Raw genomic sequence first — 26,649 nt, 5'->3', positions numbered from 1 at the left:
TTGTTTCATGTTCTCAAATATTCTTATTTTTCACTCATTTTGTTGTTTACTAATTGCACTCAAAATTTACTAATATCGATTACGTTTTCAAAATTTTTACTAAAAAAGAAAGAGAAGAAACACTAAAATAGAGAATCCATTAGAGAGATTTGGACCATCTTAAACAAACTGTGAACCATTTCATATAATGAACCGATCAAATTGTTTCTCTGTATAATGTCATAAACTTATAGAAAGCTCATTTTTACCACCTCAAACAAAAAGAATTAGGAGTAGCCCATTGGTACGTATGAGAAAGAATGGAGCAACGCATCGTTATTGGCCCGTGTTCAAAGAGACATCAACCTCAACAGAGGAGTCAGTCAAGATCACGTCTCTTGAGTTATCGGCTTTTGGATGATCCATCGAGTCTAACCTTATCCGCACATGCATTGGCTTCAAGAAGACAATGTCTCTCAATTCTCTCTTTGACTTGGACAACAGTTTCACAAATAAATCTTCCTTCATAGTCGTTATGTTCCGTACTGGCTTCAAAATCTCTGCTATTCTTCTCGCCAGTTCTTCCTGGCTTGCACTTTCTGTCTCTTCGTTTCTCGCCAGTCTTAAATACAATGCTGCATAAACAATAAGCTGCACAATCCCAAGTCGACAAAGTTATACTCTTTTGTATAGTAAACCTTGGCTTTTGTTGATAACGGAGACTAGAGAGAAGAGTTTAGGCGTACCTCACTAGTGCCAGGACTTGATTTGACAGTACAATCGATGTGAATACGTCCGTCTTCTTCTCTTTCAACCTCAGAAGGACTAACATCTACTTCTTCCTCTTCCTCAGCTGCTTCGGGGTTGGCTATTTCTTTGGCAAGGCTGTCTAATTCATCATACCATTGTTGCGAAACTCCAACCTGTAAGTCATGAAAACAAAATGTCTGAGCTAACTCGGATTTAAACCAGAGCAAATGTCGGTAATGCAATTCTCTTAACTAACCTTTTCTGAAGGTTCAACGGCACTTCCAGCACTCGAGACTTCACTGATTGCGCCTCTTGTCTGTCGCCATATGCAGCTTTCTTGTATCGGTTCAACAAGCTCTGTCCATGGAGGAATCTCTATGTTCAACCGTATGCTAATTTTACCTGTTAAATGAAAAAGTAGTAGTTAAATCAAACCGGATAAATAGATTGTCGGATCCGAACAATGTTATAACCATCTTCATCCTGCAGCTAATTCGGACTGGGGTGATGAACTTCTAACATTAAGATCAGCATCAGAGAATGGGCAAAAAAGTTAGGGTCTGTCTACCAAATCTCACCTGGCAGTAACCGGAGTTCCTGAGTATGACTGAGATGTCCTTCCTGAACTCCATTCGCTCTGGTTATAATTTAGCCAAAACAACACGACATCAATTAGTAAGTTCCAGAACAAGAGAAGTGTTGTTAATGGATAAGATAATGAGTACGAAATCACTAACAGATTGAAAACTCTCTCCAGTGGAATGAACAACCAATAGGGTAACCCAAGGATCCCAATGTTTGAGAATTGAATGCTAGAGCATGCTCCAGATTCTCTATTTAGCTTCAACACCTGCTGACAAGCTTAATGTACAAGACAAAATGTGTTAGTTGATGCATAGAGATGTAAAGAAAGTTGCGTAAATAACGTTTACCTATATCTGTCATGACAATGCTGTCTCCAAGCTTAGTAAAAGAAGAAAAAAGGGAAGCACTTGGCTGCTCCTTGCATGAGGCGATAGCCTCAGTTTGCTGTTGCAACCAATTAGAAGGCATATGTTTCAACACTGATAGCTTCTCTGTGATTGATTGTCCGCAGATCTCCATTATCTTCGAAAACCCTTAAATTTTTGATAAGATTTGTTGGATACAATGAGTCAAGATGCCACAAAATAAAACGAAAGAAAAAGATGCCAATTCTTGTATGTAACCTTCCACGACTTCTTCGATCTCTCCTGAAGCTAAATTTATCATCCCTAACTTCGTAAAGCTGTAAAATACGAGAAACCTATTTGGTCACGAGCGTAAAAGGGTGGCAAAAGAAAGAAAGAGAGACCGAGCTATCACTACTAATACAGTAAAGAAGCAATCTCTTTAACTAGTCTTTTTACCTTTTGTTACTGACTAACAGACTCTCATCATCACGCTTCAGTACATGCCATGGAAACAACAGAGAGCGAGGATCAAATTCTTCTGATTTGGCATCAAAATCAACTGTTATCTCATCATCTTTTCCAAGACCCATTTTCTCCATTATCCAAGACCACAAGCCACCACTTTTCTTAATAACCTTTGGATATACTGTTTCCAAGACCCGGCTATCTATATTTGCTCTTCTAATTGCGTGGTTCTTAACTCAAAGAATGGGGAAAAAGAAAGAAAAGAAAGAGGAAAAACAATCTTAACATGAAAACATTCAATGGCACAATCAGTTATCATAATTTATACTCGTGTATATATTTCTAGGAGTCATACCTCAGAATCTACAATGTAAAGGCAATCCTCCTCTTCGTCATAAAGGGTCCCTGTAGGACGTAACATCTTTGCAGATTCAAATTCTCCATCCTCAAAACCTGGGAAACAACCAATCTGAAATAAAAACATTGTCTTGAAGTTTAGTTTCGTTAAACAAGGAGCTTTCCATGCACTTTCTCTCTACTAATGCCCTTCTAAGGAAATTGAGCAAAGTAACTCTATGAAGATTACAATTCCGCAAATCTGATTCAGTTCACTTACACTGTCTAAAATCTTCCCACTGTTGTCGAATATAATTATACGATGGTGGTTGGTATCAGAAAGAAACAGACGGTCTCCAACCTCGTCTGCAGAGATACAACCTGTCACAGAAAATGTCCGTGAACAAAATATTAGAGAGTAGCGTGAAAGATAAAAATGAAAATTCAAGATATACCTGGAAAGTAAAGTAACAAATCTTGAAAAAAAGAAGAGTAATGTGACTCCTTGATAGCATCAGCTTGTTTTGACCAAGTGTTCGTGAAAAGTCTGACAGACTTGGATTTCTCAATATCTTGAGCGAGACTGTCAAGAGCTGCAGCAAAGCACAAGAAGAAGAACCAGAATATGTATTAAGCACACAAATCACGAGAATTATTATATGCTTTCGTCTTTCAAGATGCTGAAGAAGATTGACAGTCTGAAGCGAAGAATGTTCACAAGCTAGGAGCACAATAGTAAATCTTTTCTTTTCTCTTAAGGTGAACATGGAACAATAAGTATGACATTGTAGAGAATATTTGTAGTGAATACGATGATAAAGTAGGTATACCTTTAGATACAGAAGCAATATCGAGATCCTTCTCCTCGGAGATTAAAGCGTTCTTAAAATCTTTAAACACGATATAACGTACTTCCCCACTTGTCTGATACAACTAAAAAAACATCACACCTTCGACTGAAATTGATATTTGCATATAACTTGAGAGGAATGATATACAGAGATGTAATCTACAGCGAAATATATACCTTGGGAAATTCTTTTTCAGAGAGTAGTACAGGAAAAGTGAGGTATTCCTTCACAATCAACTCAGCTAAAGCAGTTCGATCATCAGTGATTCGAGCTTGATCACTGAAGTGGATACCCATGAAACAGACACCAGGGGACCTTAAAAGACCACAAAAAAACAAATACTTAGCTATAGTTCCCGTTAAGTTGCCATGAGTTTTTTTTGGTTGAAAGCATTCTTAAACCTCTGCTGAAGCAACTTTAGTTTCTCAAAGAAACCACTGGGATCACTTGCTTCGTTTAGCAAATTTCCAGCGAGAACAACATAAGTTCCTTTATCCTTGAAAAGCTGTTTGTTCCCAATGTCTCGATTCAACCAATGATGGGAAGGACCTAAGAGTTCAATTTACAAACTTTGTTTACAACACATATGAATGTTTCAAGACAAGATAAGAGAACCAGAGCTACCTTCAAGTTGATCAAGTGAAGCTCTAATAAAAGAGAGCAAATCAACAAGTGGAGAAGAAGGAGATGAAGAAGAAGAAGCTCGAGATACTCGTCGGACTGATGCAAATCTGAAAGAGACTGCCCATTACAAATTAGAAACTCAGAACTCAGAAGCCCAAACTCAACAGTATAAACCGAATTACCCGCGAGAAAGACATTGGTTGAACAATGTCTTGGACCCAATGTTCATATCTCCATCGAATGAAGGAGCTAAACAAATGGCTGGAGTAGTAATGGGTCGCCGGAATCTCCCCTGAACACTGTCTGGTGAACAAAAAGATGGTTAAAAACATTAAAATAGCGAAAACCCAGAAAGCTTAAAATCGAAGAAGACGATCAATTTTCTCGGAAACCTGAGAGAATCCGAGAAGAAAGCCATGAAAATTTCTTCAAATGGAAGCTTCTGTTAGCCATTTCTGACTGTTGGGCTTCACTTGCCTCTCCTATGCTCAACGAATTTCAGTAAAAGTCAGGTTTTTTGAAGGGTTTAAGTCTAACCGCCACCACCGGAGCCCGGCGGGATCTTAAAGCCAGAAAAAAAAATCAGACTTTCAGGCGACCGGTCGAAGTCAAGGTTAAACACGTTGGTGGTGGTGGCGCAGTTGGCTAGCGCGTCGGTCTCATAGCTGTCAGAGTAATCCGGAGGTCGCGAGTTCGAACCTCTCTCACCCCAAATTTGTTTCATTTTTTATACTTTTATAAAGTTAACTCGACCGGGTCGGGTTATGTATCCAAAAATCCATCTCATAGCAAAACCCTAATTTGACGCCGATATCTCTCCATCTTCCTTCCTTCTTCATAAACCCTTTTCTTCTAAACCTACTTCGTTTTTCATTTTGCTTCGCTCTCATCCCGAAGGCGACAAAGATGGTGAAACGGAGTAAAAGTAAGATAGATCCTTCATTCATATTTGTCATAGTCGATGAATTGAATCAATTATTCAGTTCAGGATATTTATTGGGTCTTTATTCATTGTTTTTTTTTTGTTTTGGTTGTTGTTGCAGAGAGTAAGAGTAAGAGGGTGACCTTGAAGCAGAAGCATAAGGTTCTGAGGAAGGTGAAGGAGCACCACAAGAAGAAGGCAAAGGACGCTAAAAAGCTAGGGCTTAACCGTAAGCCAAGAGTAGAGAAGGACCCAGGTATCCCCAATGACTGGCCTTTCAAGGAACAAGAGCTCAAGGCCCTTGAAGTTCGACGTGCCCGTGCTCTCGAAGAGCTGGAGCAGAAAAAACTCGCCCGCAAAGAAAGGGTATCCTTTATTCAATCTTACTTTCAATTTGTCTCTTATAGTTGTTTTGATAATTAGTAATAGCTTCAATTGTTAAAGACATTGCCTTTATGCTCTGGGTTTTAATTGATTGATCAAAGTAGCATTTTCCATGTCTTGCTGTTTGATTTTCTCGTATTATGAATTGGTGTTTGTGTTCTCATCTGTCTTAATAAAATCTATGTAGGCCAAAAAGAGGAAACTTGGTTTGGTTGATGATGAGGATAAGGACACCAAGACAGAAGAAGAGACCAGAGAGGAGCCAACTAGAGTTGTCAATGTTCGAGGTGAAATGTGGTGCTTTGATTTGGATATCTTCTTTACACGTTTATGTGATTTCTGTCGTTCTTTACATTAACTAATGTCTATCTATTGCTTAACAGATAACTCGGAGAGGGCTTTCTACAAGGAGCTTGTTAAAGTCATTGAATTGTCTGATGTCATTTTGGAGGTTCTTGATGCCCGTGATCCCCTTGGCACTAGATGTACTGATATGGAGAGGATGGTTATGCAAGCTGGTCCCAATAAGCATCTTGTCTTGCTGTTGAACAAGATTGGTAAGTTCCTTTATTAGTCTTTTGCTCTTGGACATAAAAAGTTGTTTATTTCCTCTTGGTCTTGCCTTTACTTATTGTAACCGAATCTCCTTTGTCTAGATCTTGTTCCCCGTGAGGCTGCTGAGAAATGGCTTAAGTACCTTAGGGAAGAATTTCCTGCTGTTGCCTTCAAATGTAGCACCCAGGAACAGAGATCAAACTTGGGTTGGAAATCCTCTAAGGCATCAAAACCAAGCAATATGTTGCAGACTAGTGATTGTCTTGGAGCAGACACTCTTATCAAATTGTTGAAAAACTACTCTAGAAGTCATGAGGTTGGTTATTCATTATTTTCACTTTAATCACCCTGCTAGCAAGAAGTTCTATTGTCTAGTTTCAATTGAATCCTTCCTTTGTTGTTCTTTGGCAGTTGAAAAAATCTATTACAGTTGGTATTATTGGACTGCCTAATGTCGGGAAGAGTAGTCTTATTAACAGTTTGAAGAGAGCTCATGTTGTCAATGTCGGTGCCACACCAGGACTGACTAGGTCTCTGCAAGAGGTTCACTTGGACAAAAACGTGAAGTTGTTGGATTGTCCTGGAGTTGTGATGCTCAAATCTTCAGGAAATGATGCTTCTATAGCTCTCCGCAACTGTAAAAGAATCGAGAAGTTGGATGACCCAGTTAGTCCAGGTAATTGAAAATAATCTATAGATAAACTCGCACATCTCTTCTTGCCTTGTCTTATAATCTTCTGCTTTGTGTGAAAATTTAGTTAAGGAAATTCTCAAGCTTTGTCCAACACAAATGCTGGTGACTCTCTACAAAATCCCGAGCTTCGAGGCAGTCGATGATTTTCTCTATAAAGTCGCCACCGTAAGGGGTAAGCTTAAAAAGGGTGGTCTTGTGGATATTGAAGCTGCTGCGAGAATTGTTTTGCATGACTGGAATGAAGGTGCGGTTACATCTTTTTTAGTTCATTATAAACTAGAAGCATCCAGAGTATTTTAAAACCAGTTTCTAACTCATCAATATCTCAAATCTGAATGGTTGTGCAGGTAAAATCCCATACTATACAATGCCGCCAAAGAGGGACCAAGGTGGACACGCTGAGTCAAAGATTGTGACCGAGCTGGCCAAGGAATTTAACATCGATGAGGTTTACAGTGGTGAATCGTCTTTCATCGGGAGCTTGAAGACGGTTAACGAGTTCAACCCTGTTGAAGTTCCTTCAAATGGTCCTCTCAATTTTGATGAAACTATGATCGAGGTTGGTAAAATTCTCCATTTGCTTGTAAATGATTCAATCTGGTTTAATCTTGGTTTATGCATCTCTAAACAAAACAAAAAAACACACAGGATGAGTCTAAGACTCAGACGGAAGAAGAGCCTGACCATGAGAGTGATGATGAGTCTATGGGAGGGGATGAGTCTATGGGTGGGGATGAGGAGGAAGAGGCAGGAAAGGCGAAGGAGAAATCACAGACGGCCAGACAGAACGTGAAGCTATACTCAGCAGAAAGCATGTTGAATACAAAGAAGCAGAAAGCAGAGAAGAAGAGGAGGAAGAAAGCGAAGAAAACAGCTGATGATGAGGATATGATGGAGGGAGATTATGATTTCAAAGTTGATTACAAGAAGATTAAAGATTCCGCCATGAAAGAAGACCAGATCGAGATTAAAATTCCAATGGCTGGACTTTTGCCTGAAGAATGAGTGATTGGAAACAACGTTTTTTTTTTTTTTTTTTGTATTTTTGCGTTTATGATTTGCTCGGTTAAAAACTTTTGATATATATGTTGTGCTTCATGAACAAGTAGTAGTTCCACTGAAGCAATTTTGATTTCTACAATTAACTTCTTTTTACTCCAATTCTCCATAAGTTCTTCAGGTAAGTGTTATTCTTCTTTTAAACCCCTTAAAACAGATAACGAACGAATGACGAAAACACCCTGAACGAACGAGTTATTACTCTTTTCTTTTGAGCCCTTGAAGGATAGTCTCACACTCTCACTCACTGGCCTATTCTCACTTCCGATCTCCAGTCAAGAACTTCTGGTGGTTTGTCCTCTCTCTCTCTCTCTCCTCCCCAGTTCAGTTTTCCTGTACATCAATTCAGTCGGAAGTATCGGCCCGCTTGCCGACAAGTCAGTCGGAAGTATCGGCCCGCTTGCCGAACCGCCGCTCATCTCATCGTACCTTCGATAGAGAGGTAGCATGCGCATCAGTTCGGACGAGCAAACTCGCCGAGCCGCACCCCCTTTTCTTCTTAGGCTTAGATGGACGATGGAAGGATGATGGTGTGTTGGAATGAAGGCCTTGCCCTCTATTTATAGTGCCCTGGCCGAAGTCTAGGCTCCAAAAGGCACCTGTCCATCAAGGCCCTTCATTCGTGCACGTTCGGACATGCCTGTCCGTCCGTGCCTGTCCGGCCATGCCCGTTCGGTCATGCCGTCCCATTACCGTCCACGAGCTCCCCAGCTGGCCCGGAGACTGTCCACCACCGTCCAGCTAGCCGAGCTTAGTCGAGCTGACGCTAGCTGGACGCTAGCTGGACGAGCTGATACTAGCTGGCCTAGCTGTCCGCAGCTGGTCCATAGCTGTCCACAGCTGGCCTATAGCTGTCCATAGCTGGCCGATAGCTGTCCATAGCTGGCCGATAGCTGTCCGCAGCTGAACTACTTGTTCATCGAGCTTGTTCAGCTCATTCAGCTCGTATTCCAGCTATTTGAGCTAGTAGCTTAGCTACTTAAGCTCATATAGCTATCGTTTTCCTTAAAACAAACTGCCCCTCCTTTCGGATCGCGGGACGCGGGTGTTACAGGTTTTCAGGGAAAACCACACTCGCTGCGAATATCTTTAAGTCGCAAAGTGTCCGAAAACATTTTGAGTCTAACGCTTGGCCGCTTGGGTAACAATCTCGAAATCTTATGTTATTGAAGATGTGTTTAGGACCATGATCAAGGAGTTTTACAAAGAAGCACAAACACAGATTCCAGCTGAATTGTACTCCTTAAGCTACAGAGGTTGGTGGAAAAACTTGTGGAGTATTTGCAGTCAAAGAGGTCCATTGTTGTGCTCGATGATGTATGGACCACCGGTCTATGGAGGGAGATAAGTATCGCTCTACCAGATGGTATTTGTGGAAGTCGTGTTATGATAACCACTAGGAGCATGAACGTGGTTTCTTTCTCATATGGTATTGGGAGCCAAAAGCACGAGATTGAGCTCTTGAAACAAGACGAAGCTTGGGTGCTTTTCTGCAACAAAGCGTTTTCAGGAAGTCTTGAGCAATGCAGAGAACGAAACCTGGAGCCGATTGCACGGAAATTACTTGAGCGATGTCAAGGCTTGCCATTAGCTATTGCTTCTTTGGGGAGGGAAGAAGGTGTACAATTCTTTGAATTGGGAACTGAACAACAATCTTGAACTCAAAGTTGTTCGGAGCATTTTGTTGCTTGGCTTCAACGATATGTCGTACCCGCTTAAACGTTGTTTTTTATACTGTTCTCTTTTCCCTGTGAACTATGGGATGAAAAGAAAGAGGCTCGTTAGGATGTGGATGGCACAAAGGTTTGTGGAACCAATCAGAGGAGTGAAAGTAGAGGAAGTGGCTGATGGTTACCTCAATGAGCTTGTTTACAGAAACATGCTTCAAGTTATCTTGTGGAATCCTTTTGGACGACCCAAGGCATTCAAGATGCATGATGTGATAAGGGAGATTGCTTTGTCTATATCCAAAACTGAGAGGTTTTGTGATGTATATAATGGTGACAATTATGACGATCATCATGATGATGATGCAGAAACAATCGATACTCGCCATTTATGCATTCAAAGAGAGATGAGACCAGGTAGTATACGTACAACAAACCTTCACTCCCTTTTGGTTTGCTCTTCTGCTAAACACAATATTAAGTTACCTCTAAGTCTGAACTTTTTGAGAGCCTTAGACCTTGAACACTCTGCCATCAGCAAGCTGCCAGATTGTTTAGTAACTTTGTTCAACTTAAAGTACTTCAATTTGTCGAAAACGCAGGTGAAGAAACTGCCAAAAAACTTCCATAAACTCATCAATTTGGAGACATTGAACACAAAGCACTCCAAGATTGAGGAACTTCCTCCAGGGATGTCAAAGTTGCAGAAGTTGCGTCATTTGATTACTTTTCGCCGCAATGATGGACATGATTCCAACTGGAACTATGTTTTAGGTACAAGGGTTTCTCCTAAAATCTGGCAGTTGAAGGACTTGCAAGTCATGGACTGCTTCAACGCAGAAGCTTAGCTTGTCAAAAACCTCGGGAACATGACTCAACCCACAAGAATAAGTCTTGTCATGGTTAGAAGAGAGCATGGAGGTGACTTATGCAAATCGCTGAATAAGATTAAAAGACTTCGATTCATGAAGAGGAGCCATTAGAGATAGATGACCTGATAGCAACCGCAAGCATTGAGAAGTTGTTTCTTGCTGGGAAACTGGAGAGAGTTCCAAGCTGGTTCAACACTCTTCAAAACGTTACCTATTTGGGTTTGCGTGGATCTCAGTTGCAAGGAGACACCATTCTCTCTATCCAAACGCTTCCTAAATTGGTATGGCTTTCATTATACAATGCATACATGTGGCCAAGGTTGTGTTTTGCACAAGGGTTTCAGAGTCTGAAGATTCTAGATATAGTTCAGATATCTGACAGAAGTAGTTGTAGAAGGTGGTGCAATGTTTGGTCTTCAAAAGCTTCATGTCAGAGCTTGCAGAGAGTTAGAGGCAATACTTTAAGGGATTGAGAATTTAATAGATCTCCAAGAACTGCATTTGAGTCAAGTTTCTGATCAGTTAGTAGAAGGCATTAGCGGAGAAAGGAGTGTGGACCGGTCATGGGTTAAACACATACCTGCGATTAAGCATTTTTTCAAAACTGATAAGGTCTCTTTCTATGTGAGCCTCTCATCTTGAATGACCAAGGCAAGCTTCATCATACAAGATATTACATTGTTGATATTTTAGTATTGTTGACATTGTTATTTTCTATGTTTCGGCTTCAAGCAATAAATCGTTGATATTGAAGTGGTTCATTCACAATCCCAAAAATTTACGAACTTTAGGGGATGTATTCAAACCATGATTTTGGAGAATTTGATGGTATTTATGAAATTTAGAATTTTGATAGATTTTAGAGAAATTGATATGATTTTCTGTAAAATACTTTCAAATCCTGCCTAAAACCATGAGATTTAGATTTATGTATTTTTAACTAAACAAATCCTCTAAAATCCTCTAGAATCCTAAAAATCATTAAAATCTAAATCCACAAAACTGTTTTGAATAACAATGGATTTTAAAATAAATTTTTAAATGATCAGTTAAATAACAGTGGATTTTAATAGACTTTTTAAAATCCATGATTGAATAAGATATGATTAGTAAATTTCACACAAATAACCAGAGATTTGCCCCTTAATTAATTTACCTACATCTCTCCGAAAAACAAGTCCAAAACTGACTGAAAAGTTTTGAAATTTTGAGAAAAATAAGTAAAAAATAAAATAAATAAAAAAAGCATTCTTGTTATCAACGGTCCGTGGCGGTTAAGATGGAGGATCTATGGATATCTGACCGTTCGTGTAAGTTACGCGCGTAAAAGACCCCCGAAAATAGGATCCGGATCCGAAAAAAGCTGACCGACCCGTTTTAAAGCGGTTTGTTTTGTTTTGTTTTTCTTTTTAATTTTCCAAATTCCAAAAAGAACCCTCGTTTTTTTTGGGCCAAGTCAAAAAGGAAAAAAAAACAGGGAAGCTCATCAAGGCTCTTTGGTGTCCCTTCGTATTTTATAAAAATCTCGGCCTTTCCCTATGCTGCGCTTTCTCGTCTTCGCTCTTTCTTCGTCTTGAAAACTCACAAATCCTCCTCCTAGGGTTTATACTTTTTACTAAGGGTTTCTCTCTCCCAAACTCTCTCCAGAGCCCTTTGTTCACTTGTCTCTCTAAAAACCTAGGTTTTTCGATTTTTCAATCTTCTGGTACAATGGATAGATACAAGAGAGTCGATAAACCCAAGCCTGAGTCTCCGATTAACGAGAATGAGATCCGTATCACCAGTCAAGGCCTTATCCGTAACTACATCAGTTACGCCACCAGCCTTCTTCAGGTTCTCTCTCTCCTCTCTCTCTCTAGTTTCATCCCAACTCATTCGCTAATATCGTGATTCACCACTAGTGTGTGTAATTTTTCGTATGGATTACTGCTCTGTTGTAAGGTTTATCTTGGGTTAGGTTTTAAATGTTCTTGCTTATAAAGATTGTGTTTTTCCTTTTGCGATGTGATTGTGTGTGTGTGTGTAATTATCTGTTTCTTTTGCTTTCAGGAGAAGGGTGTGAAAGATATTGTGTTGAAGGCAATGGGGCAAGCAATTAGCAAGACTGTGGCCATCTCTGAGATGCTTAAAGTGAGTTATCTTTTTGGTTAACTTTGGAAGATAACTCATCTAAATGTGCGTTTCTTTTTTTTTTATATATATACTAGTTGCTAAGATTATGTAATCTATCTATGCTGCAGAAAAAAATTCCAGGTTTGCATCAAGATATTGCAATCAGTTCTATGAGTATCACTGATGTCTGGGAGCCTATGGAGGAGGGTCTTGTTCCGTGAGTCTCTTGCATTACTCTGTTCCTTGCTTTTGTTTTTTATTGGTGGCTTTAAGTGTATTTCTCTATATGATGCAGGGTTGAGTTGACGCGCCATGTTTCCATGATTTCGATCACATTGTCTTTGAGTGAGCTAAATAAGGATTCTCCTGGGTGAGTTTTTCTTTTCTAGTTTTGTTCATTCTTTTCTTTCTATGAACTTTGGAAATTTTGATTTATGCACTTCCTTTGCTTTTTAATAATTTGTTCATCTCAGACACATATTATTATGGATTTTTACTTCACATGGTACCTCGGTTCTTAAGATATAGCTACAATATTGTGTTCAGGTATCAAGCTCCAGCACAGACAGATCAATCTAAGCCTCAATATCAGCCACAGCAAGGAAGACAAGCCCGCCTACCATACAATGCTTATGGTGAAGGTGATGCTTGAAACTTTCTTGAAAACTTAAAGCTGTTAACGTTGTTAGGTTATATCATAACACCAACGTTTGAAATTTTGGAATGTAGATTCGTATGATCGAGGGAGAGGTCGTGGCAGAGGAAGAGGTGGATATGGAAATCACCAAGAGAGTTATCAAGGAAATTACCAAGAAGATTATCAAGGTATTGCTATGTCATTGAAGAAACTCGTTCAGTTTCCTTATACTGATTTTTCAGAAGATCATCAAGGAATCTTTTGGTTATCTAGTGTGTCTGTGAATCTGATATTGATTTTCAGTGACATAATTATAGTTTTTAAGACTAATAATTAACATGTGTTACTGTTTGTAACTGACTCGTGCTTTGTTGTGGTACAAATAGAAAATGAAGGGGCGTACTCAAACAGGGGCAGAGGTCGTGGACGTGGTGGACAGAGTTATGGCTCTCGTGGTAAGTCAGAACATTTTGAATTAGCAAAACCAAGCGAACATACAAAGTTTAAGGGTGATATGAGACTATACTCTAGATCAACATTGATTAGTGAATTTGTTTGTCACATTGCTTTATCCCCTTCTTTGTTAAGTGATAACCTCTTTTGGTTTCAATCTTTACTCTCTGTTTGTAATACCATTTTTAATTAGCACCACTTTCTATGTGTTAGGCGCTGGATATCAGGGTGGCAGAGGTGGGTATGATGGTGGTAGAGATGACGGATATGGTGGAAGAAGGGACGATGGATATGGTGGAAGAAGAGACGATGGATATGGTGGGAGGAGAGATGACGGATATGGTAGAGGAAGGGACGATGGATATGGTGGAGGGAGAGACGATGGATACGGTGGACGCAGAAATGATGGGTATGGGGGTAGAAGAGGCGGATTTCGAGGCGGCCGTGCTGGAGGTAGAGATGATGGCTACGTTGAAGGCAGAGATGAAGGATATGGGGGAGGCCGAGGCCGAAGTGATGGGTACGGTGGGGGCCGCAGTGATGGGTACAGTGGAGGCCGAGGTGATAGGTACGGTGGAGGCCGAGGTGATGGGTATGGAGGTCGTGGTGACAGATATAGAGGAGATCGTGCTGATGGGTATGAGGGAGGCCAAGGTGGATACCGTAGACGTAGAGGTGGATATGGGCGAGGGCGTGGAAGGATGGGTAATGGTGGCCGTCCAAGGGGTGGTGCTAGTAACCAAAACGAATCGTAAGCTGTTTGATTTCCCATTTTCGAAGCTATATGGGTAATATGCTGCTTATTTTTCCGTTACCTGAAAGACCCTTAAAATTCGTAGCACAATCTACCAACCACTCCCAAGGGTTTTGATATTTTGCTTTAGGTTACTATGGTTGTTAAATGATGTGGATGACGGTTCCGTAAAAACTCCGCGTTGGTAATTTCCATATTAAAGCCCAAGGGAGAGTTTAAGGAAGGGGTTTCTTTTTGTTTTGGTTCTCTTTACCTTTTACTTCTGCACAAATTTAGCCTTAATGGTAAAATCAGCTTCCTGTAATTAGCTATGGTTACTTTTTCTAGTAATTTGTCCAAATCTCTCTATAACGTGTTATTGTATACTTTTAACTATTGTGGAGGAGATCTAAATGCTTTGTAAATAGAGAAAAGATTTAGTAGTGCAGATGTGCAAATTTGATATAGAGTAAAAGAACAAAAAAGACAACCAAACTTGGCTGCACTCCTCTTGGTTGCATATATTTAATCCTTTCTTTGAAAGAAAAGTTGAATAGGTTTAGATGAACTAAAATATTAGGATGACTTGATCTAAAGATTTGCCAGTATAGACGAAAATATCCATTGATCTTGTTCACATAATTAATCGTTATGAAAAAATGTAATGCCAAAATACATATGAACAAGATGGTGGTTTTTAAATGCTAACCAAAAAAAAATATAAAAAGCTAAAAAAAAATGGTGCTGCCCAGGATCGAACTGGAGACCTTTTGCGTGTAAGGCAAACGAGATAACCACTACACCACAGCACCAGAATGTTTATAATTTGATTCTTGATAATGAAATTAAAAGAAATTAACGAGTAAATCCATAACAACTGTTAATAAGCCACTCATAAAGGAAATAGTATAACAATGGTAACGGTAATAAAATATGAAGAAAAAGGCAAGCATTAATTAAGGGTATCCTTGATATAATAATGTTCAGATATTTTCTTAAGTCAATATTTGGAAGTATCTTAATTGCAAAATTTCTTAAATAAGATAAAATCAAATAATAAAACATATATATTCAGGGACAGAAGAGAAAGCGACAAGGACGTAAACATACGAAATGACAGACAGAAGAGAAGATTCGCTGTCGAAGCATAAATACGACAGCGTTTCCAAGAATATCTTTTAGATTTCCGGACAGAAGAGAAATATTTTTTTGATTTTATAGATTTACGGAACTATCCATCACTCGGGCAGTTTAATTGCCACCAACCTGAACCGGGGCGAACCCATCACGTAGCCACTGTGACGCACTTCGTTCGAACGTGCCGATACATAATCGAACCTTTTCTCTTTTATTAAAAAAGAAAAGAAAAAAAAAAAATCAGGAGAATTACAAGAAAAGCAAGAAAAGAATCGTATTATTATTCGAGGAGATACAACAGAGAAGAAAGATTTAGTCCGTATTTAAAAAGGCGAAGGAGGATCCAGATCGTTGCTGCTGCCGAAGAGAGAGAGAGAGAGAGAGAGTGAATCACGATGCCGGAGATTTCGCCGGCTGAGCTCTCCAAGGTTTCTTCTTCTTCTTCATCTTCATCCTCAAGTTCCGACCGAGCTTCGGTTAAAATCGAGGAGATTGAAGGCGGCGTCGTCATTGTCTCTGAAGAACTTGAGACCAATCCAAAAACTGTTGTTGCCTCCATTGCTGATAACACCGTTGCTGCTGAATCTTCTTCAGGTTTCGTTTCTCCCTTTCGATTGAATTCAAATTGGTTTAATTTGTTCATTTCCTTTTGTCTGGGATTGGATCCGTTTCGTAATTGGGTTTTGTTACTTTTAGGTGGTGGCAATAAAAGCTTTTCTCGAGTATGGACAATGCCAGTGGAAGGTTCATCAAGCAGTGAAAGGGCTGAATCATCAACATCAACAACAACAGCAACAACAAAGCAACCGTATAGGTTAGATAAATCAAAGACTGAGAGGCAGCAAAGAGTTACTCACATTCTTGCTGAGGATGCTGCTAAGATCTTCGATGACAAAATCTCTGCTGGGAAGAAGGTTACACTACAAATCATCATCATCATCATCTATTTTTGGTTTCTTTCTTTTTTTTTTTTTAAAACAATCTTGTCCTTTGGTTCTATTTTTAGCTATCTGTTACATGTGAAATCACTTTGACTTTGTTGATTCCTACTTTTCTTGGGCAATGTTACTTTGTTATATTACTACTTGTCCTCACTTTTTAAATTGTCTTTTCTTTTTTTTTTTTTTTTTTGCAGCTTAAATTGTTGAACCGTATAGCTACTGTGAAACATGATGGTACTGTTGTGTTTGAAGTTCCTGCAGATGCTATCCCTCAACCTATTGTTGTTGACCATGAAGAATCCAAAAACGGTGTCTGTGGTGATGAGTCTATCGACGGGGTTGACCTTCAATATATTCCTCCTATGCAAATCGTGATGCTGATTGTTGGGACACGCGGTGATGTTCAACCTTTTGTTGCAATAGCCAAACGGCTTCAGGTTGGCATATTTCTTCATTTTTACACTATTATTGTAGTTTCTTGAATAGTTTTGAATCTAAATTGTTTGGGAGAAAGTAATATAATGGATTATTTTGGTTATGTAGGACTATGGGCATCGAGTTAGACTTGCAACTCATGCTAATTTTAAAGAGTTCGTTTTGACTGCCGGACTGGAGTTCTATCCTCTAGGTGGAGATCCAAAAGTGCTAGCCGGTTGTAAGTATCTTCATCCAAACTTTCCCTTTCTTTCTTCATCCTTTTAAGTTTACTGATTCTAGCTTTCAAAGTTATCAGCAATTCACTGGTTTCCTTGCTATGTTGTGTACAGATATGGTTAAGAACAAGGGGTTTTTGCCATCAGGCCCTTCAGAGATCCCAATTCAACGAAACCAAATGAAAGACATCATATATTCTCTACTTCCAGCATGTAAAGAACCTGATCCTGATTCTGGGATTTCCTTTAAAGCTGATGCAATTATTGCCAATCCCCCAGCATATGGTTAGTTTTCTGCAATTTTTGAATTATTAGCTACTACTTTATCATATCATAGTTTGGTGTGTCCACACCATTGGTGACATAATTTTTTGCAGACCTAGATCTTGCCTGCAAATACATGCAATGACGCTATAGTTTGAGATGCATAGTTTTTTCTGGCTTTCCAACTTATTATAGATTCAATTCTAATGGCCTGACTAACTTGGAAATCGACATTTCAGGACATACCCATGTGGCAGAAGCACTGAAGATACCGATTCACGTATTTTTCACCATGCCATGGACGTAAGTCTTGTAGTGGCGACAGATTTTGGCTGAATGAGTGTTACTTTATTATACACATTCTTATTCTTATTCTTCTTTTTGTTCTGAATCACTCACTATCTTTTTGCTATTAAATAATTATGCAGACCTACAAGTGAATTTCCACACCCATTGTCACGTGTCAAACAACCAGCAGGATACAGAGTGAGACTTGTTTATTGACATATCATCTGATTGTTGTTTGTTTTTAAACTCGACTTCTTTGTTCAAAATCGACATCATGCATTTTCAGCTTTCGTATCAAATCGTCGACTCATTGATCTGGCTTGGAATAAGAGATATGGTAAATGACCTTAGGAAAAAGAAATTGAAACTACGTCCTGTTACATATCTAAGTGGAACACAAGGATCTGGATCTAATATCCCACACGGATATATGTGGAGTCCTCACCTTGTCCCAAAGCCAAAAGGTAGTATGACTAATTTGCTTACTGATGAAATAATGATATTCTTACTTTTAGATCTTTACACTCCTCTTTGGCTTTCTTTTTTCTCAGACTGGGGGCCTCAAATTGATGTTGTGGGATTTTGCTTTCTTGATCTTGCATCCAACTATGAACCTCCTGCAGAGCTTGTGGAATGGCTAGAAGCTGGTGACAAGCCCATATATATCGGCTTTGGTAGTCTGGTGAGTCTTTTATTTACTAAATTGTGTTTTTATAGGATTCTCTATTCTCTAAGAAGTTGAAAACGATAGCCAAAATTGACTAATTAATTATCTTCTGAGATTTTGAAAATAATGCATCTCCCATTCTGTTAAATTGTGGTAAAAGCCTGTGCAAGAACCAGAGAAAATGACAGAAATCATTGTGGAAGCACTTCAAAGAACTAAGCAGAGAGGAATCATCAACAAAGGCTGGGGTGGACTTGGAAACTGTATGTTCTTCAATTTGTATTACCTTTCCATTATTGGATGTTTGCATGTTTGGTATATGTTACTATAACATGTGCATGGTGTGGTGTTCATATAGTGAAAGAACCAAAAGACTTCGTTTACTTGTTGGATAATGTCCCACATGACTGGTTATTCCCGAGATGCAAGGCTGTGGTATGTCTAATAATCTGGAAAATCTCGTAGTTCAGTCTTGATTATCTTGTTGCTTTATTTGGTTCTGGAAATTTTTAGTCACATTTTGCTTATCTGGATTAGTAGTTTATGAGTCATCTTTAAGCCTGAAATTGTTGCTCATCTGCTTTCAGGTTCATCATGGTGGTGCTGGAACTACGGCTGCTGGTCTTAAAGCCTCGGTAAGTTTAATATGAGTGGATGTTGAAGTCTTGAGATAGGATTCAAGTTGTTAATATGAAAGTGTCTTGCTTTTTCCTTGAACACAGTGCCCAACTACAATCGTGCCTTTCTTTGGAGACCAACCTTTTTGGGGAGAACGAGTGCATGCTAGAGGTGTAGGTCCTGCACCAATCCCAGTTGATGAATTCTCACTTCATAAGCTTGAAGATGCCATAAACTTCATGATCGACGATAAGGTAAATAGTATTTTAAGTTGTGGTTTGATTGCAGTCTAAGCATTCCGGCTTGGTTGATATGACCATCCCTAGTTATGGACCATGGCATGGTTTTATTACAATGAAACTGAGCATCTAAGTGGGAGCAGGTGAAGAGTAGTGCAGAGACGCTAGCAGAGGCGATGAAGGACGAGGATGGTGTGGCTGGAGCCGTGAAAGCTTTCTTTAAACATCTTCCGAGTACGAAACAGAACGTTCCAGATCCGGTCCCTGAACCTGCTGGATTTCTCTCTTTTAGAAGATGCTTTGGCTGTTCGTAACTTTCTCCCCCTCCAGAATCTCCTCTTTTCTCTTTTGTATTGTTATCTTTTTTTATGTCCTGTTTTCTTCCTCGGTTTTGGGTTAGGAAAAGTTAACGTTTGTGAAGTGCTTGGGAATTTGATGTTTTAGGTGAATGCATATAATTTAAAATTGTGTCAAGCAGCCAAAAATTAAATATATAATTCAAATTTCTGAAGATAAGGGAGATGATAGTGGACATTGTGGGATCAGGTATTAATACAATGACATATTTTGTTTCAGTGTCTTGAGCTGCAACTTCTACGGAATGGTGTACAGAAACCACAGATCACTATTATTTCTATTAAATTGTGTTTGTTTGTTACCTTTTTTGGTCATTAATTGATCAATGTAAGAACATGCTTGATTGCGGTACGGTCTTGTTACGGCAGGTGAATGAATTTTCAAACGTGATGAGCTATATATATATATTTTTTTTTTTCCTTTTTTATCTCTTCTTTTGTCATTTGTATTGTTTGTTTTTACGTTATACTCGCAACTTCGTAAGCTCCATCCATGGCCTATGAAAGTGAATGTTTGGCCATTAAACGTTGTTGCCGACAATCATCAAGTGGGAGCCTACATTAACTACCGAATGTGTGATAAGCACATACATATCTTTTGTAATTAACTTAGGTTTCCTTGCAACAAAAATTTATTGGCCGCTTATCAAAACGATGATTAGGTGATTATTGCATAATTATAACATTATTAGCGGTTAAAAAATGAATGATTAACTTTTGTAATGAACGTAAGGTATAATGGTCACATGGGGAAAGTCAATTGTGGCGAATTAAGGAAATAAAAATGATCCGGAACCAATATGAGAAGCCTACAAGTTTCAATTAGCTGTCTATAAACTTTCTATTAAAAAAATTATTATTCTTTTTTTATTCTCTTTCACAAAACATTATTATCCAATGACTCGCGAGTTGCGAAGAAAAAAAAGAGAGGTATGACGAATAACAATCACATGACATGATACCGTTGTTGGCCAGACTCATTATTGTTATCACTGTACGATTTATATACAAGTACACATGCACATGTGTTTTCATTTTCTTAAAGTGACCCCAAAAAACTAAAAATAAATACTTTCGAAATCTAAGCCTTATATGTGTTTGAAATCTTATTAGTTATGAATGCATATACAAGACTATGGTCATGAGTCATGATTAATAATCTTCGGACTGAACTAGGAGGATCAACTCAAGTTAATTGGAAATAGAACAAATATTTTGAGGATGGGTTTTTTTATTTATACCGGAGGTTGAATGGACTCGGTTAACCCACTAGATTGAATCTGTCGGTCGAGTTTATGGCATGAAAGGACGACGTATGAGTCGTGACAACAGTCAAATAGTTTTTGTATCCTAATTTATCACTGTTCATTTTTTTATTAAAAAATGTATATTGAATAAATATTCGTTTTATTATTTAACTGCAAAACCAATGATAAGGATTTCACAGCTATATTTGCTAATTTATCTCGGGGAGATGATGAATGAAGCTCACATTTCACATAATTTTTTAATAGTTAAAATCATACATAATGGTTGAATAATTTAATCATCGTCCAGATTAGCAATCACAACCAGATTCATGACTCTGCGGAATTAAAAAAAAATTGAAAATCTTATAGTATTTTTAGTAGTATTACTTTTGAAGCTTCTCTTTATTTGTTCTTTTTTTATTTTATATGAAATTAGGCCAATAAGATAATGGGAATGGGTCACGCAATCTTCTTCTTATATTAACTTCTCTCTCCCGTAGCCTTTCTTCTACTCTTCTTCTCCTATTCACCTTCCTTTCTTTTTCATTTCGAGAAAAGCCTATTCTTCAGACAGAGACAACTAGAAAGAACCAGAGCAAGAACAATATAGCCATATAACAATGGCTCATGTCACAAAACTTATTCTCTTTGCTTCTGCATTACTTCTAGCAACTCTCTTTATCGGCGTCAGTTCATCCAGGTATAACCCACTAATTAGTATCATCATCATGATTGTCATTTTTTTGTACATTTGGTAAGTAGACTTGTAATGCTCTGGGATGTTACAAGACGTATGACATCATCCATCAAAGATATTCTAGCTCAATGTAGCTTGATTATACGTGTTCTTGTTCACCAAGAGGGTCCAAGGGCAATCTCAATTCAAAAAAATACAAAAAATTATTGTGTAAATAAAATACGTACTAATATGAGGTCATAAATGAGACAATAATGGTGTGATTGTATAATAAATGTTTTGCCAGGTCGAATGAAACATGGCATGAACATGCGGTTGAGAACCCAGAGGAAGTAGCTGCTATGGTGGACATGTGAGTTTCTCCATATAACAAAGTTTATTCCACCAATATACATGTTTTTTTAAAAAACTTTACTACTAATAATTAACAATGATAAAATATATAATACTACTATGTATTTTTCACCTATAGTAAACTCAATTATCAAAAAGAAATTACAAAACGCTTACATCCAGGGGTATATATAGCAGCTTCTCGTGATGCTTTTCTGAATACAATAATTAAACTTTTTCATATGCCCTCTTCATATTTCTTTTAACCAGAGGGGAAAAAGATTATTAAAAAAAAAAGGTAGTAGAATTTATGACAAAACAGAGAAGCAGCAACCCTCACATGAAGTTATCTTGAAACAGTTTTGACAAATCACTTTCATATTCTCTAGTCAAAAATGGGTCCAACCCAAAGCCACATTCCCCTGACTAGTCCCTTTTTTTTTAAATTATTTTTTAAAAATATTCTCTTAGATAAATACAACACTCTTTTTTTTGACAAAAAAAAAATAATACAACAAACTCTTTTACCCATCATATATAACATCAGTAATCTTAAGCCAATTCAATAAACACTAGTATTTTAGTTTTTTAGTTTATAGTGATACCAAAATGATGAATCACATAAAGCTCATTCCAACAGAAAGGAGTTTAACCCTTGAAAAGGAAACTAAAAAAACAGTTGTACCAGATACTTGTATGTATACATATTTATGTCATTCATTTGTTCAAAATATATATATATATATATATATATATATTATATATTTATGTCATTCAATAATTTAAATTTAACTGTCGTGAGTGAGGATTGAGGAGAGGTACTTTATGGTTTATGCTTATTCTCCTACTCTAGCTGACATGTAAAAGTAATCGGTAGCTTCTTCTTCATTAAAAGCAATAATGCATTTTGATCATACAACCAAAACGATATACATTATTATTGATTGGTCCAGTCTCGAGAACATGTGTAATGTTTCCAGCACTAATCGTTTCTTTTCAAACAATGATTTTGACAGAGCAGATGCACATGCTCATCATGCCCACATGCATTGACACGTACACTTCATAGTTCATTCATAACATGTTTTCTTTCTTTTTTCTCATTTTTTTTTTTTTTGGTTTTTTGGTTTTTTGAGCAAACAGTTTGGATTTTTCTTTCTAGTCGATATACATAACAGTATAACACATTATCATGTCTCTTGACTTTGCAAGTTTAGTTAGTGGTACTAAAAAGTCTTTCTAAATTGTATCTTACTTAGTTTACTTGTAATAATCTTTAGTACAAAAACCACAAACAAATATTTTGCATATTTCATGTTTTTTTTTTGTAAACATTATTTATATACTTACATTAAAAAAAAACAATTGGTTACAAAAAATAAATTAAATCAGATTTACTAATTTTTTTACTGGTTAAGTAAATGATAAAAATTTTACTAAATTTGGGTAAAACGTTTGTTTAACCGATGAAACAGGAGCATACGAAACAGCACAGAGCGGAGACGATTAGGTTACTTCTCCTGCTCCACCGGCAACCCAATCGACGATTGCTGGCGTTGCGACCGTAAATGGCAGCTCCGTCGCAAACGTTTAGCCGATTGCTCAATCGGATTCGGCCGCAACGCAATCGGAGGCCGAGACGGTCGTTACTACGTCGTAACCAACCCTAATGACGACAACCCGGTTAACCCCATACCGGGAACACTCCGTCACGCGGTGATCCAAGAGGAACCGCTATGGATCATCTTCAAACGCGACATGGTGATAACCTTGAAACAAGAGCTGATCATGAATAGCTTCAAAACCATCGACGGCCGTGGCGTCAATGTCCACATCGCTAATGGCGCTTGCCTCACGATTCAGTACGTCACGAACATTATCGTACACGGGATTCATATACATGACTGTAAGCCTACGGGTAACGCTATGGTTAGAAGCTCTCCGTCGCATTACGGGTGGAGATCGATGGCTGATGGTGACGCTATCTCGATTTTTGGGTCGAGTCATATTTGGATTGATCACAATTCTCTTTCTAATTGTGCTGATGGGCTTGTTGACGCTGTTATGAGCTCCACCGCCATTACTGTCTCCAACAATTTCTTCACCCATCACAATGAGGTATATAACACTTGGCTCTGTTCATGGAATTGGGAATTGTGGTTTTAGCAGCAACTGAGTAGAGAATGTGTTTTACTAGGTTATGCTGTTGGGGCACAGTGATTCATACACAAGAGACAAGGTGATGCAAGTCACAATTGCTTACAACCATTTTGGTGAGGGTTTAATCCAGAGGATGCCGAGGTAACTAACTTACCTTTAAGAAGATGTTCTTAACATTTTTATGAGAGTACCTGCCAGTTGTGTTGATTGTAAGAAACATTTTGGTCTTTGTAGGTGTAGGCATGGATATTTCCATGTAGTTAACAATGACTACACGCACTGGGAAATGTATGCAATTGGTGGTAGTGCTAGTCCCACCATCAACAGTCAGGGCAATCGATTTCTTGCTCCAACTAACCCATTTGCTAAGGAGGTATGTTTCTTTTGACTATCACTTGATTCAAAGGATGGATCTTTATACCGTGTTTTTGACATTGGTTCTGTCACGATTACACTACTGATTGTGTAGCAATGGAAACACAAACTGTGACATTGAATTTTTCTAACGCGATGATTGATAACATGGCAGGTTACTAAGAGAGAGTACACAGGACAATCGAAATGGAAGCACTGGAATTGGAGATCAGAAGGAGATCTTTTCTTAAACGGAGCATTTTTCACACGTTCTGGAGCTGGAGCTGGAGCCAACTATGCTAGAGCTTCGAGTTTATCAGCCAAATCATCCTCACTTGTAGGCACAATGACCTCTTACTCGGGTGCTCTTAACTGCAGAGCCGGTCGTCGATGTTAATTAATCAATAATCAGAAGAAAAAGAAAAAACCTTTTTTGGGTTGTGCAGAAGTCGACAAGTTTACTCATATCAGGCAACTCTGCTTTTTCTCACTTTATTTTTTTTCACTCTTGGGGTTGTTGCGATATACACTTCCTATTGGATGTGGAGGCCTAATTAAAATGGCTTCAACTGTAATATAATGTTATATGATTATTATTTTCACCTCCATTGATATAAAGTTGTTTCTTATTTAAGTCTCTATCTTCTTGCTTTTAGTCGTTATCTTGCTTTTAGTGGCTTTAAAGCACTAAATGTACTTTGCCGGTTGCTTCAAAGGAATCAATAGTAATGTCGTGTGAATAGGTTGAAAAATATGAGGGAAGTGAATGTGGTGGGGACACGTGGAACATTACAAGGAAACAAAGGAGAGACAAGAAGCACATGAGATTGCAAAGATGCCAGTGTGCTTTAAAGAAGAAAGGTCTGTTTTTTTTTTTAGTCATGTGATGTTTTGGCCAACGATCATGTCATTGATATATATCCTCTATTACAACCCGATTTGAACTAATTGGATTTGTCTTTTCTTCTTATTGACTTGTCTTTACTTACTACTCAAGAGTTACGACATTATTCACCAACGGACAATTTAATTTGTTTGTGCATATCTGCTCTCAAAGTATCCAAAAACTTACATGGCTTTTTGATTAAGGGTGCGGTTCTAGAAGATTGGAGCATATTATTAATAACATAGTACTCCCTTTGGTTTTTTTGGTTGTCATTTCTAGAGGAAAAATTTTGTTTTCCAATACTTGTCATTTTAAGTTTCCAATGTTTGGTAAAAATACCAATTTTATTTCAACTATTTTAATGATTTGACCAATAATAAAATTAGAAAATGTATTAAAGAAGGGGTATAATAGAACATTGATCTATTTTCTTAATTTGTGTGCAAAGCTCTAAAACGACAAGTAAAAAAAACTGGAGGGAGTATATTTTTACTTTGGTATTTTGACCATTGACAAAACATTTTGATTTAGGTATGCAATGTTAAGTTATGGAGTTAAACTAGTTAGGTGCAACAACATATAAAAGGATCGTCATCCTTCCAGGCAACACATTGGCCAACTTTGTATCCTTTCTTAATGCAAGCCGCCTTACAGTTCCGAACCAGTTTACATGGTCCAACCCCAACACATTCTTTTTGGGCTTCTACCTTGTCTATATTAATTTCACCCAAACCAGGAAAAGTAAATAAAGAAAACTGGAATATGATAACACAATATTGGATATTTCTCATAATTTAGCTACAAAATGAGATGTACGGCCTAACCTGAAACCAGAAAGAGGAACATTACTGAAGTAATCACGAGCAAGCTCATGAATCCAATCTTGCAATTCATTTTCATTGTATTATCACTTTGCTTTGTCTCAAAATCTGTTTTATTGATATTCAGACTCGAGTGAATATATTTATACCTTGGTTTTCGTTTTCATTTTCAGTAGCATATTTCATATATATTGTTACCATATTTTTTCGTTGACTGTATTAGTTTTTTTTTTTTTTTTTGGTCAAACGTTGACTGTATTAGTTAACTTAGTTATTTTATTCCCAATGTAAGGAGATTTTGATTTTCTTAATCTTTTTTTTCATGCAAGGCGTACGTTATTCAAACATTGGACGACATTTTTAAGTAGTATCGTAGACTTTGTAGTAAGTACATCCTTGTGCAGGCTTCTTACTTCAATTACTTTCAAGTTTCAACCATAGTTTCAGTAGAAGATTATCTAACTCCAAAACAACCTAAATTTCATTCTCTATCATTTTCTTACGCATGACCGACTCCTCACAAGTAGTCACAACCAAATATCTATAAAACTTCGTTGAAGCTGTGATAAAAAAGTTGACTTCCATCATACTAATTGACTCTCCAATTGATGATACATAACCGATTCTGACGTCATTCTTTACATCTTTTTGTTTTTTTGTCAGCAAAATTACTTTTAGATTTCTTAGTTTCGGAGACCAAATCAAGCGGATGAAAAGTGTCAACAACTCACACATTTGTCGATAATATATATAACAACCTGAACAATATATTAAATGTATAGAAACTCATATAAAACAAGTTTATGTGGATCTTCGACGATTTATATATTCTCGAAATTAAATATAAACTCTATTAAGATGAATTAAAGGATGCTTCAACATTAAATTGACTAATTGAAAATGTGGTCCATATAAAATAAATTACACATCGTAGTAACAAAAAATGTTATAATGTGTTGT

General features: G+C 37.8%; 6 protein-coding genes, 1 non-coding gene and 1 pseudogene across 14 annotated transcripts; 5 read left to right on the top strand and 3 right to left on the bottom strand.

Moving 5' to 3' along the window:
• Positions 1 to 159: 159 nt before the first annotated feature.
• Positions 160 to 4,668, bottom strand: LOC104730208 (uncharacterized). Of its 6 annotated transcripts, none has more exons than XM_087472019.1 (17): positions 4,330 to 4,668; positions 4,120 to 4,240; positions 3,938 to 4,044; positions 3,715 to 3,862; positions 3,490 to 3,628; positions 3,293 to 3,395; positions 2,918 to 3,055; positions 2,743 to 2,843; positions 2,482 to 2,595; positions 2,118 to 2,356; positions 1,938 to 1,996; positions 1,662 to 1,847; positions 1,467 to 1,590; positions 1,308 to 1,366; positions 986 to 1,131; positions 726 to 902; positions 160 to 630 (listed from the first exon to the last, which is right to left on the bottom strand). In XM_087472019.1, exons 1-17 carry the CDS (start codon positions 4,388 to 4,390, stop codon positions 316 to 318), a joined length of 2,337 nt encoding a protein of 778 aa, XP_087328145.1. In that variant the 5' UTR covers positions 4,391 to 4,668; the 3' UTR covers positions 160 to 315. The 6 variants fall into 6 exon arrangements, with proteins under 6 accessions (XP_087328145.1, XP_087328302.1, XP_087328209.1 ...); XM_087472176.1 differs by having other exon boundaries at positions 3,938 to 4,054; positions 4,330 to 4,650; XM_087472083.1 differs by having other exon boundaries at positions 2,118 to 2,152; positions 4,330 to 4,650.
• LOC109124727 (guanine nucleotide-binding protein-like NSN1) lies at positions 4,667 to 7,633 on the top strand. The gene is made up of 9 exons (XM_087472267.1): positions 4,667 to 4,862; positions 4,981 to 5,225; positions 5,431 to 5,530; positions 5,627 to 5,800; positions 5,900 to 6,114; positions 6,210 to 6,474; positions 6,557 to 6,736; positions 6,840 to 7,051; positions 7,141 to 7,633. Exons 1-9 carry the CDS (start codon positions 4,844 to 4,846, stop codon positions 7,495 to 7,497), a joined length of 1,767 nt encoding a protein of 588 aa, XP_087328393.1. The 5' UTR covers positions 4,667 to 4,843; the 3' UTR covers positions 7,498 to 7,633.
• A 596-nt stretch (positions 7,634 to 8,229) lies between these two features.
• On the top strand, positions 8,230 to 10,851 carry LOC147949488 (disease resistance protein RPM1 pseudogene; annotated as a pseudogene).
• A 678-nt stretch (positions 10,852 to 11,529) lies between these two features.
• Positions 11,530 to 14,468, top strand: LOC104729901 (uncharacterized). Of its 2 annotated transcripts, none has more exons than XM_010448960.3 (8): positions 11,530 to 11,923; positions 12,140 to 12,220; positions 12,331 to 12,419; positions 12,498 to 12,572; positions 12,749 to 12,843; positions 12,932 to 13,027; positions 13,226 to 13,294; positions 13,506 to 14,468. In XM_010448960.3, exons 1-8 carry the CDS (start codon positions 11,801 to 11,803, stop codon positions 14,045 to 14,047), a joined length of 1,170 nt encoding a protein of 389 aa, XP_010447262.2. In that variant the 5' UTR covers positions 11,530 to 11,800; the 3' UTR covers positions 14,048 to 14,468. The 2 variants fall into 2 exon arrangements, with proteins under 2 accessions (XP_010447262.2, XP_087328003.1); XM_087471877.1 differs by having other exon boundaries at positions 11,582 to 11,923; positions 12,749 to 12,848; positions 12,947 to 13,027; positions 13,520 to 14,468.
• A 296-nt stretch (positions 14,469 to 14,764) lies between these two features.
• Positions 14,765 to 14,837, bottom strand: TRNAV-UAC (transfer RNA valine (anticodon UAC)). The gene has a single exon. It is a non-coding gene; the product is annotated as a tRNA-Val (tRNA).
• Positions 14,838 to 15,119: 282 nt separating this feature from the next.
• LOC104729811 (sterol 3-beta-glucosyltransferase UGT80A2) lies at positions 15,120 to 19,614 on the top strand. Of its 2 annotated transcripts, XM_010448858.3 has the most exons (15): positions 15,120 to 15,756; positions 15,859 to 16,076; positions 16,298 to 16,540; positions 16,647 to 16,758; positions 16,871 to 17,041; positions 17,260 to 17,323; positions 17,449 to 17,506; positions 17,595 to 17,772; positions 17,860 to 17,990; positions 18,136 to 18,238; positions 18,334 to 18,410; positions 18,563 to 18,610; positions 18,698 to 18,847; positions 18,976 to 19,138; positions 19,409 to 19,614. In XM_010448858.3, exons 1-15 carry the CDS (start codon positions 15,558 to 15,560, stop codon positions 19,414 to 19,416), a joined length of 1,923 nt encoding a protein of 640 aa, XP_010447160.2. In that variant the 5' UTR covers positions 15,120 to 15,557; the 3' UTR covers positions 19,417 to 19,614. The 2 variants fall into 2 exon arrangements, with proteins under 2 accessions (XP_010447160.2, XP_087327878.1); XM_087471752.1 differs by lacking the exon at positions 19,409 to 19,614 and having other exon boundaries at positions 18,976 to 19,343.
• Positions 19,615 to 20,736: 1,122 nt separating this feature from the next.
• LOC104729714 (putative pectate lyase 8) lies at positions 20,737 to 24,616 on the top strand. Its single transcript, XM_010448742.3, has 6 exons — positions 20,737 to 21,138; positions 21,422 to 21,487; positions 22,944 to 23,586; positions 23,666 to 23,769; positions 23,863 to 24,001; positions 24,158 to 24,616. The coding sequence occupies exons 1-6, from the start codon at positions 21,059 to 21,061 to the stop codon at positions 24,377 to 24,379; spliced, it is 1,254 nt and encodes a 417-aa protein (XP_010447044.1). The 5' UTR covers positions 20,737 to 21,058; the 3' UTR covers positions 24,380 to 24,616.
• Positions 24,617 to 25,331: 715 nt separating this feature from the next.
• On the bottom strand, positions 25,332 to 25,812 carry LOC109132228 (defensin-like protein 74). Its single transcript, XM_019243527.2, has 2 exons — positions 25,693 to 25,812; positions 25,332 to 25,580 (listed from the first exon to the last, which is right to left on the bottom strand). The coding sequence occupies exons 1-2, from the start codon at positions 25,766 to 25,768 to the stop codon at positions 25,432 to 25,434; spliced, it is 225 nt and encodes a 74-aa protein (XP_019099072.1). The 5' UTR covers positions 25,769 to 25,812; the 3' UTR covers positions 25,332 to 25,431.
• Positions 25,813 to 26,649: the final 837 nt, after the last annotated feature.

The sequence above is a fragment of the Camelina sativa genome, chromosome 1 (assembly GCF_030686135.1).
Source record: "Camelina sativa cultivar CO46 ecotype springtype chromosome 1, ASM3068613v1".
NCBI classification, from domain to species: Eukaryota; Viridiplantae; Streptophyta; class Magnoliopsida; order Brassicales; family Brassicaceae; genus Camelina; species Camelina sativa.
The sequence above is the reverse complement of the archived record's forward strand: the minus strand, read 5'-3'. Positions and strand labels throughout refer to the sequence as shown.

Excerpts from the sequence above, each read along its gene's own strand:
- LOC104730208 (XM_087472019.1), bottom strand. The coding sequence starts at position 4,390 with ATGGCTAACAGAAGCTTCCATTTGAAGAAATTTTCATGGCTTTCTTCT. Across the intron at positions 3,056-3,292 it reads TATTGCTTCTGTATCTAAAG|CTCTTGACAGTCTCGCTCAA; the intron begins GTATACCTACTT and ends GCTTTGCTGCAG. Across the intron at positions 1,997-2,117 it reads CTGTTAGTCAGTAACAAAAG|CTTTACGAAGTTAGGGATGA; the intron begins GTAAAAAGACTA and ends CGTATTTTACAG.
- LOC109124727 (XM_087472267.1), top strand. Across the intron at positions 5,226-5,430 it reads AACTCGCCCGCAAAGAAAGG|GCCAAAAAGAGGAAACTTGG; the intron begins GTATCCTTTATT and ends AAATCTATGTAG. Across the intron at positions 5,801-5,899 it reads CTTGCTGTTGAACAAGATTG|ATCTTGTTCCCCGTGAGGCT; the intron begins GTAAGTTCCTTT and ends TCCTTTGTCTAG.
- LOC104729901 (XM_010448960.3), top strand. The coding sequence starts at position 11,801 with ATGGATAGATACAAGAGAGTCGATAAACCCAAGCCTGAGTCTCCGATT. Across the intron at positions 12,221-12,330 it reads CCATCTCTGAGATGCTTAAA|AAAAAAATTCCAGGTTTGCA; the intron begins GTGAGTTATCTT and ends TCTATGCTGCAG. Across the intron at positions 12,420-12,497 it reads ATGGAGGAGGGTCTTGTTCC|GGTTGAGTTGACGCGCCATG; the intron begins GTGAGTCTCTTG and ends TATATGATGCAG.
- LOC104729811 (XM_010448858.3), top strand. The coding sequence starts at position 15,558 with ATGCCGGAGATTTCGCCGGCTGAGCTCTCCAAGGTTTCTTCTTCTTCT. Across the intron at positions 16,759-16,870 it reads TCCAAAAGTGCTAGCCGGTT|ATATGGTTAAGAACAAGGGG; the intron begins GTAAGTATCTTC and ends TGTTGTGTACAG. Across the intron at positions 18,411-18,562 it reads TCCCGAGATGCAAGGCTGTG|GTTCATCATGGTGGTGCTGG; the intron begins GTATGTCTAATA and ends ATCTGCTTTCAG.
- LOC104729714 (XM_010448742.3), top strand. The coding sequence starts at position 21,059 with ATGGCTCATGTCACAAAACTTATTCTCTTTGCTTCTGCATTACTTCTA. Across the intron at positions 23,587-23,665 it reads TCTTCACCCATCACAATGAG|GTTATGCTGTTGGGGCACAG; the intron begins GTATATAACACT and ends GTGTTTTACTAG. Across the intron at positions 23,770-23,862 it reads TTAATCCAGAGGATGCCGAG|GTGTAGGCATGGATATTTCC; the intron begins GTAACTAACTTA and ends TGGTCTTTGTAG.
- LOC109132228 (XM_019243527.2), bottom strand. The coding sequence starts at position 25,768 with ATGAAAATGAATTGCAAGATTGGATTCATGAGCTTGCTCGTGATTACT. Across the intron at positions 25,581-25,692 it reads GTTCCTCTTTCTGGTTTCAG|ACAAGGTAGAAGCCCAAAAA; the intron begins GTTAGGCCGTAC and ends AAATTAATATAG.